Below are 9,751 nucleotides of genomic sequence, written 5' to 3' on the forward strand. Positions count from 1 at the left end.
ATTGGTTAGCTGGGTCAGTGTGTGTTGTGATTGGTTAGCTGGGCCAGTGTGTGCTGTGATTGGTTAGCTGGGCCAGTGTGTGTTGTGATTGGCACCACTCGGCGCCTGGTTGGGGTGCAAGTTTCAGTGTAAATATTGCGTCAAAATCAAATCCATTTCAGCGCGATTTAAACCCGGGTGATTGTAACCACTCTAAGTTCGTCTGCCTTGGCAAAGCTAGCTTGTCTCCGACATAGTGATAACGCTCGTTACCTTCTTTAGTGCAGCTCAACCAGGTCTCGTCCCATTTGTCGGTATTTGTGATACCACAAATCCCGGAAAATATGCGTTGTAGTCCAAACGAGTCGTTCGTTGTAGTTTTTGAAAAGTGATTTCTGTTAAATAAAATATCTCCTTTTGAATTGGACTTTGAGCTTTGTAACTTTGCAGATCTTTTTTATGCTCAAACAGCAACATTAGAGACTAACTAAAGTTGAAAAAGCATAATAGGACCCCTTTAAAGCATAGAGATGTTTTAATACTTTGCAGAATGTCAACGCACTGATTATGAAAGATTTCAGAATTTTGATTCTGTAAACAATGTTTTGAGCAGAAGAGCAGTTTTGTAGTCAAGTACCTGTACTGAATGAACTTAAGATGTGCAAGCTTCACATAACATGATCTACAGTACTTTTATACATTTAAATGTACAGTCAGGTCCATATATATTTGGACTCTGACACAATTTTCAAAATTTTGGCTCTGTATGCCACCAGATTAGAATTAAAATGAAACAATCAAGATGAAATTGAAGTGCAGATTTTAAGCTTTAATGCAAGGGGTTGAACAAAAATATAACATAAAATGCTTAGGAATTACAACCCTTTTTATACACAGCCCCCTCCTCTATTTTCAATGGCTCAAATGTAATTGGACAAATAAATATAATCATAAATACAATTTTCATTTTTAATATTTTGTTGAGAATCCTTTGCAGGCAATTACTGTCTTAAGTCTGGAAATCATGGACATTATCAGATACTGGGCTTCCTTTTTTTATGCTTTGCCAGGCCTTTACTGCAGCTGACTTCAGTTGTTGTTTGTTTGTGGGTCTTTCTGTATTTAGTTTTGTCTTCAGCAATTGAAATGCATGGTCAATCGGGTTGAAATCAGGAGATTGACTCGGCCATTGCAGAATATTCCACTTTTTTAGTTTCAAAAACTCCCGGGTTGCTTATGCTGTATGTTTTGGGTCATTGTCCATTTGTACTATGAAGCGCTGCCCAATGAACTTTACTCCATTTGGCTGAATCTGGGCAGAAAGTATATCCATATACACTTCAGAATTCATCCGGCTGCTTCTGTCTTCTGTCACGTCACCACTAAACACCAGTAACCCCGTGCCACTGGAAGCCATGCATGCTCATGCCATCACACTGCTCCACCATGTTTCACAGATGATGTTGTTTGCTTTGGATCATTAGCTGTTCCAAACCTTATCCATACTTTTTTCTTCCCGTCATTCTGGTACAGGTTGATCTTAATTTCAGACGTCCAAAGAATGCTTTTCCAGAAGTGGGTCTGGCTTTTTTAGATGTTGCTTGGCAAAGTCTAATCTGGTCTTGTTTGCACCTTGTGGTGAACCCTCTGTATTTGCACTTGTGAAGTCTTCTCTTGATTGTAGACATTGACAGTGACACGCCTACCTCCTGGAGAGTGTTCTTCTCTTGGTTGGATGTTGTGAAAGGGTTTTTCTTTACCATGGAGAGGATTCTTCGTTCATCCATCACTGTTGTCCTCTGTGGACATCCATGCATTTTTATGTTTCTGAGCTCACCAGTGCATTTTTTTTTTCTCAGAATGTTCCAAACTGTTGATTTGGCCACTCCAAATGTTCCTGCTATCTCTCTGATGGATTTGTTTTGTTTTTGAATCCTAACAATTGTCTGTTTCACTTGTATGGAGAGCTCCTTTGACCACATGATGTGGGTTTACAGCAACAGCTTCCAAATGCAAATGGCACACTTAGAATCAACTCCAGACCTTTTACCTGCTTAATTGATGTAGAAATAACGAAGGAATAGCCCACAACTGTCCATCAAATGGCTTTTGAGTCAACTGTCCAATTACTTATGTGCCCTTGGAAAAGGGGGGAGGTACATATTAAAGAGCTGTAATTCCTTAAGCTTTCCTCCAATTGTGATGAGAATACCCTCAAATTAAAGCTCAGAGTGTGCACTTTAAGCCCATATTCATTATATAAATGTAACTTGAATATGTTTTGGTCATCAGCTAAAATAATAAAAATTGTGCCTGTGTCCAAATATATGTGGACCTGACTGTATTTATCTGACAAATACTTTTATTTAAGGCAAACAGAACATGTTCTGAGAACAGATTATTATTTTCTCTATAGGAGACACAGCTAAGTTGAAAACCCTTATTTTAGCATAGTGGTTGATTACCAGGTGGTCCTTCACTGTCCTACAGACCAGGACACATAAGGATGCATTAGTGTTTACACCAGAACTTTTTGACTCCATTTGCATATGCATTTAGTGCTGTCCACTTGTGATGTAATTGCCTAAAACCGATATTAATATCGGATGCAAAAAAGATCTTAAAGAGTTATTAATTGAATATCAGGATCGTGGCTTTCTCTCCCTCTCAGTGTTTAGAACTCCAGGGGTATGTTCGGCCTCTGCTGGAGCTTCTAAATGGACTGAAGAAAGGGCGATTTGACAAAGGTGAGACAAAAGCAAACTGTTTCTTTGTGTGTCTAGGCTTAAACATCACTCTTTGTAAGGATATACAACAGCTGTAATTGGCCTGTAATAAACTGTATAGTTTAGAGTGTAGCAACCCTTTTATGTGTGTTGTTATTTATTTCTCTCTGTTCTCTTATTTTTTTGACTCTTTCATTTTTGTGTGTCTGTGCTTTCCTCTTATGTAACACTGACAAGGTGCAGCCCAAGGCCTTATTAAAACTAAATGTCAATTTACTTTATTGTTTTCAGTTATTGCATGTTTCAATACACAAGCGGAAAAACATCAGGCTGTGCAGGAAGTGATTTAATCTGACTCTTTCTGATGAATACTGAGATTGTATCAGTACATTTACTGCTTGTGATTGGCAGGTCTGAGCAGTTTTCAGCAGAGTGTTGCAATGGACAGAATTCAGAGGATTGTAGGAGTCCTGCAGAAACCACATATTGGGTGAGACAGTGTGAATATCAGTAAGAACTGTATTAGATGTTATTGAGATCATAACAGAATAAGCAAAAAGTTTGTTTTGCAGTATTTCAGAGTTGTTCGGTATAATCTTGTCTCTTTGTTTGCAAGTATTTATGACATTATCAGGGGTCCATCTTCTAAACAACATCTAAGCTTAATGCAACTTACGTATAAACATCAGAACAGAACTTTCTGTAGAAGGTGCTACAAATAAAAAGCCAGCAAAACAGCCAAAATTAAGCAATTAGTAGTTTAATTTGTGAAACGCCAGTCTGTGAAAATTGATTATATTTGCTACTAGCAGCTTCACACCAAATTTTCTGTGAATCAAACATGAGACCATGCTATACTGATTGAATTTACATTTGTAAAGTTTTTTTTTTTTTTAAAGAAATTAATGTTTTTATTCAGCAATGATGCATTAAATTGATCAAAAGTGACAGTGAAGACTTTACATTGTTACCAAAAAATATATATTTTAAATTGTTATAATATTTCACAATTTTAATACTGTTTTGATCAATTAAATACAGGATTGGTGAGCATAAGAGACTTTCATTATGGGGTTTTCACATTTAATTTTCTGAAAAACCTGCCTTTTAACTTTATCAGTTGTTTGATTCACATTTTTACCACCAAAACAACTATTAATAGGACATATTTTTTCAAATTTGGCAGTTTGTTCATTGAAGTTTTACTCAGTAATTCATAAAAGTTGTTATAGATTAATTATTATTGGAAAAAACATGTATTTTCATTTGTTTTCTCTATTTTAAAGTTTGAAGTTAACCAACCTTTTTCTAAATTCAGTCTTTAATATGGTAGGCCATTGTGCCTCCTGCTGTGTCACTGATTGCTCACATCACAGTTATTATGCTATTGCAAACCTCCTAATTGCACATTGTTAAAAGAAGAAAGAACTATCTCCTCTTACCTCAAACCCAGACCAATCAGATGAGAGAGAGAGGGTAAAGATCAGAACACGAGGTCATTCGCTGATTTGAGTCGAGCATGATATGGGTGCTTGTTGCTCTCATTTTGGATTTTCTAACCTAAATTTTTACTGCATTTTTACTATTACAGCTGCTGAGATAAACTAATTGTGGAAAGTGCTGATGCATCATTGTGCATCATTGATAATAACTGGATTTTTGGCAACAGTGCAGAGCTCAAGTCACTGATAGACTTGTGCTGAACTTAATTGAAGCTGAATGTAATTGCAGTGTTATTTTAGTATAACGGATGTAATCTTAATTTAATTCACATTTATCTGCATATACATTTTAACATGAAAGTTTATGCATAATGCATTATAAACTATAGTGAACAACTGTCTATTTATAAAACTACTTTATACCATGGTCTGTCTGAATACTCAATTCTGATTGGCTGACAGGTATGCATTAAAACCGTTTAATACACAGGTAGTTCCAAGTCAGTTTAATCACTGTTCTATATTAAAGAGCTGCTTTAATTGATGCACACAAAACCACAGAGAGAGAGAGAGAGGTCGGATATTAAAGATAGCGCTGCACACACAGAAACTTGTTGTCAGCGCTGCCCCGCAACTTGTATTAATAAAATAGCCTGGATACTGAATAGCTACATTATATTCCTCAGCAACGAGGTGGTAAAATCGCTGTTTTTGTAGTAACTTAAACACAGCTTCATTGTTTGTAGAGAGATGTGCAGATGCCAGTAATGCACACACAACTGTCATCTCTCTCTCTCTCTTTCGATTGATCAATCAATGCTATAATTCATTCAAATAAATGTGATCTTACTATTTCGTCTCTGTGTCTGATTTGAAGCGGGCAGAATGCTGGCGCTAACGAGCTGTAGGCCTAACTGATTAAATAACCGTCATTTTTACACTTTCGGTCAAATATTGCACTGCAAACATCATTAACAGCTTTAACTTTTCAGTGCTGGCAAATTACCATGGTATAACCTAATGCGATAATGCATGGCTAGCTTTGCATTAAACGATTTTAATGCACTTTGCAGAGGCAACCACTTGGCCTCCACATGGTGCATTAAAATCATTTAATGCTAGCCATGCATTATCCCTTACTTAAACAAGGTTAATGATTCATTAAGATGCTGAAAAGTTATATTGTTGGAAGTGTTCACTTATTGCTCAAATTATTGTTATTATTCATATTATTCATAATGCACAAACTAATTGTAAAATCCAAATATATTATTAAACCAGCTGGGAGTAATTTTCTACCGTCAAATTCGCACAGATGTAACCAGTTGTAGTTCATCACATTAAATATGGACGTTTCACTAATGTGTGGCATCAGAATGAGTCGAATTACTTATATAATTGACAATATCAGAATATTTGTCTGTGTTACTGTGTGCTCTTTGTTTGTTGTTGTTTTTTTTTTTTTTTAACTTTTTTTCACTTTCCCTTGTTCTCTACAGAGAGAAGTACTTACCCACTTTGCTGCAGATAGAGGTGATGCTAAAGCTTTGGTTCCCTCAAGTGACCGCTCAAGTTTCTGTGACACCTAACCCTGCTGACCTTTCACCTCAAAACATTTCCACCCATGGCAGCAGCAATATCACTCCCCCACACAAGCACAAAGACCAATTACATATTCCAGTCAAGGTTAGAGATGCACACAAGAGACACAGCATATTATCTGGTGCGCTCCATTTTATACTGTGTGATTTTGTAGACATTGATGCCCTTTTTTATTCTCTCTTGGCTCTTGCAGAAGCGAAGATTGAGCTGGTCAGACACAGATTCACCCTCCTCTTCTCCTCTCATGGTGTGTAAAAGCTCCAAACTAGAATGTTGTGAAGAGCAACATCAGTGGCCATATGTTGATGGAGGGGAGGGCTCTTCAGAGACTCCTCCCCTTTTATCAAACGAGAACAAATCAGACAAGCAATTTGGTGAAACCCTGGAGCACAAGGTTATCCGGTGGTCAGGTTCAAGACTAACATGGGTGCACATTGCGCCCATTTTCTCCCCACCTAAATCTGGTCCCTCTCATAAAGGCGGAATGGCAAAAGAAAGAGGAAGCAGAAATGTCCTCCTTCCAATTTCCCCTCTCACCAGCAGGAGCAGTCCAGCCATGCAGGACAGCTTTGTCTCTTCCACTACACCTTTTTCTGAGCCGACTAGATACCAGTGCCAGTCTGTGAGTTTAGGGACAACAAGTCCATTGCAGGAGTATGCCCAAACTCCACCAATCACAATGAAGCCTTCAAACCTTGTACAGGAAAGCACTATACAAACCTGATGCAAAAAAGCACAACCAGCTGAAAGTCTTCTCAGTGTCAGAGAAGAATTGAAGTATAGGATGTTGAAAGTTTTGAAGGTTGTATATTGCAATGATTGCAAAAGAATTATATTAAAAAAAAAAAAACTTTGAGAACTCAACATGTAAGATTTGAATTTTATATTGATTGGGTTGAAAATTTGGCTCTTTTGAAATTGAAACGATAGTACCTAAATTTAAGGTGAAGTAGTCAGTCAAACAGATAGCCCTGCCCCAAAATCTTGACATTGGTTGAGCCAGTGCTGTGTTGTGCTGGACGAGATGCTTAAACGCGTCCAACAGAGACACAGTTTTTACATGACAGTAAACATCCAAAAAATTACGCATTTCACCTTTAAGGAAATGTGATATCGCTTGTGGATGTGCTGTGCCCTCAAAAGTGTGTTTAAATCTGAGGGAAATTCTAGTCATTGACTATGCTTTAATCCTAAAACAAGTTTGAATTAAGAGCAATAATTTTAATGAAAAGTTAACACAAGCTCAAGTCAGTGGTAGGACTTGGCATTTGAAAATATACCATTAAGTTAGCATAAAATAAAAGGTTTAGTTTTTTTTAGCTACTGAGAATGCTGAGAATTACATTTGTTTTAATTACAGTTTGAAAAAGCAGCCAGTAGACAACACAATGCTGGTGTGCAAGGTCCTTTTTGTAGCTCTGAGGAAAAATGTAGCAGCAGCATAACTGACTTTTCAATATCTGATATATTATGAATTTATGTGTGTGTGTGTGTGCTGGCAGTGGTGGGTTTCTAAATGAAAATTAACCACTTTATTTATTTGCTGTAGAATCTTTGTCACACATCAAGCTGGAAGAACTAACCACAACTACTATACACATGATGTTAGCATGTCTAAATGAGTAATGTCAGATGGTCCGTGATGGAATATGACCAGTGGCTAATGGTGATTCTCAACATCATATTATGTAGGAAATTATGTAATACCCAGGTTGAAACTTTTTTTTTTTTTTTTTGATGTGAAACCTCCTACTCTCACAGATGAGAATTTAAGTGCTTAAATGAGGCAGTTGAGTGATATTAGACATCTAAACAAGGGTCAAATGTCAGAAATAAGGAGGACAAAACCATCATAAATAGTGCTAATATGCCAACCTTTATTTATTCACTTGTTGATTTCAACATTTATTTATGATTATTTGTATATGTATTTATTATTATGGCAGCTGAGGTCATGGAGGATTTATTCATATGGCAGGTTTTTGTCATGGAATTGCTGTGTGGAAAATGAAAAAAAAAAAGTGAAGGAAATCTGAAATTGGGAAACCTGTGCCTTTTCTCTAGAAACGATATGTATATTCTTATTCATATTCGTATTTGTTAATTGTGTATTTTTATCAGATGGTACAGAACACTAAATCTCAAAACTTCATGAGAAAACTGCATTTGGATACAGTAACAATTTACCACTAACTGCACAGTGAAGTACAGTAATTAGTATAACCAAGAACAAATATGTCAATGTGAACTGGTCATAGATATTTTCTGTATTTTCTGACCAGTCACTGCACGCAGTTGTGGTACATCCAGGAACCACCAAATTTCTTGGGTCAGTATTTTTGGAGCAGACGAATTATAATGTTAAAATGCACTTATGCGTCAATTAATTTCTAAAAAAGAAAGAAAACTGATTTTCTGTGGCTGTAAACAATGTAATGAGGGACAAAAAATTGCACAATTTCACATGCTGCTAAATTATTGATTTAAAATAAAAAAGATATTAATTGCTTAGAGTCCAGGTGCCCTTAGCAATAGAAATTTTTACCATGTTAAAACTCAGAACTGATATCTGTGTCAGCTTTATTATATGTAATTGACTTTTTTACATAATGATTTTGTAGAAATTGGTTGCACTTATTTTAATTTTATTTTGTCATGTTTTATACTGTATTGGTTGTTTAAGACCAAGAGCATTGATCATAAAGGATGTATAATGGTTGTTTTAATCTGTCTTTTTTTATAAAACTGTTGTACCACTCTGCACACTGGAAATCTTTCTACCGTCTGTCCTTCTTTCCAGTCTCTATGTCACCTATATTTTATTTATATAGTGCTTTATACAAAACAGATTGTTAAAGCAGTTTTTTCGCTCTGTCTTTCACCTGTTTTTCCCTTTCATCCCATATGTTTATTCTTCTTATCTTCTCTGCTTTTTACTGTTATTCATGTTTTTTCAACAAAGACAAGCATTTTAATAAACTGTGCATTTTGTATGTACTATTTGACTATGTTCTGTTTTAGTGTTGTGTATGTATACTGTATGTGTAGTCTTGTGTGTTAGGCAAGGTTTATAATGTGCACTTGTGTTTTGGAGATTCTGTCTGTGTATATTTAGAGTACAGATGTTTGTACTGTGGCAGTGTTCTATAGTCACCTTTATTTATATAGCGCTTTTAACAATACAGATTGTGCCAAAGCAACTGTACAGCATTAATTAGGAAAATAATTAATGTGTCAAAAATGTAAAATTACAATGGTAAACACTCAATTTTCAGTTAAAGGCAGTTCATCACTGAATTCAGTGATGTCATCATCCAGCTCAGTTCAGGTTAAATAGTATCTGTGCAATCAAGTCAACGATATCGCTGGAAATTAAGTGTCCCCAACTAAGCAAGCCAGAGGCGACAGCGGCAAGGTACCAAAACTCCATCGGTGACCGAATGGAGAAAAAACCTCAGTCGGGGGGCCAGTTCTCAGATGCCATTCTTCTAACGATGTACCAAGTACATCGGGTGTTATGGGAAGTGTTCCCGGTTCCGGTTGACCTAATTAATGCAGCCTAACGATATGATACCTCTTCATTCACTGCTACGAATTGATGGCGGTCAGATAAGTATGATTTGAACCATGCAAATGCACTTCCATTAATGCCAACGAAGTTTTCTAGTCTTTTCAAAAAATGTTGTGGTCAATAGTGTCGAACGCAGCGCTAAGATCCAGTAGCACTAATCAGAATCAGAAAGAGCTTTAGAGAGATACAACCACTATCAGATGATAAGAGCAGGTCATGTGTAACTCTAAGGAGAGCAGTCTCAGTACTATGATATGGTCTAAATCCTGACTGGAAATCCTCACAAATACCACTATTCTCTAAGAAAGAACATAGTTGTGAGGAGACTACCTTTTCTAGTATCTTTGACAGAAACCATTTTTCTCTAAGAAGGAATATAATTGTGAGTATACTACCTTTTCTAGTATCTTGGACAGAAAAGGGAGATTTGA

The 9,751-nt window shown here is 36.4% G+C and overlaps 1 protein-coding gene across 1 annotated transcript in view; it reads left to right on the forward strand.

Moving 5' to 3' along the window:
- Window positions 1-7,075, forward strand: part of LOC107757443 (circadian-associated transcriptional repressor-like) — a 12,492-nt gene extending 5,417 nt beyond the window's left edge. The window contains exons 3-6 of the mRNA XM_016574921.1: window positions 2,651-2,726; window positions 3,117-3,195; window positions 5,647-5,833; window positions 5,943-7,075. Coding sequence (XP_016430407.1) covers window positions 2,651-2,726; window positions 3,117-3,195; window positions 5,647-5,833; window positions 5,943-6,473 — 873 coding nt within the window. The 3' untranslated portion in view covers window positions 6,474-7,075. The remainder of the gene's footprint in view (window positions 1-2,650; window positions 2,727-3,116; window positions 3,196-5,646; window positions 5,834-5,942) is intronic.
- The last annotated feature ends 2,676 nt before the right edge of the window (window positions 7,076-9,751 follow it).

This window comes from Sinocyclocheilus rhinocerous, unplaced genomic scaffold (genome assembly GCF_001515625.1).
Source record: "Sinocyclocheilus rhinocerous isolate Xijiao unplaced genomic scaffold, SAMN03320098_v1.1 scaffold1705, whole genome shotgun sequence".
Taxonomy (NCBI): domain Eukaryota; kingdom Metazoa; phylum Chordata; class Actinopteri; order Cypriniformes; family Cyprinidae; genus Sinocyclocheilus; species Sinocyclocheilus rhinocerous.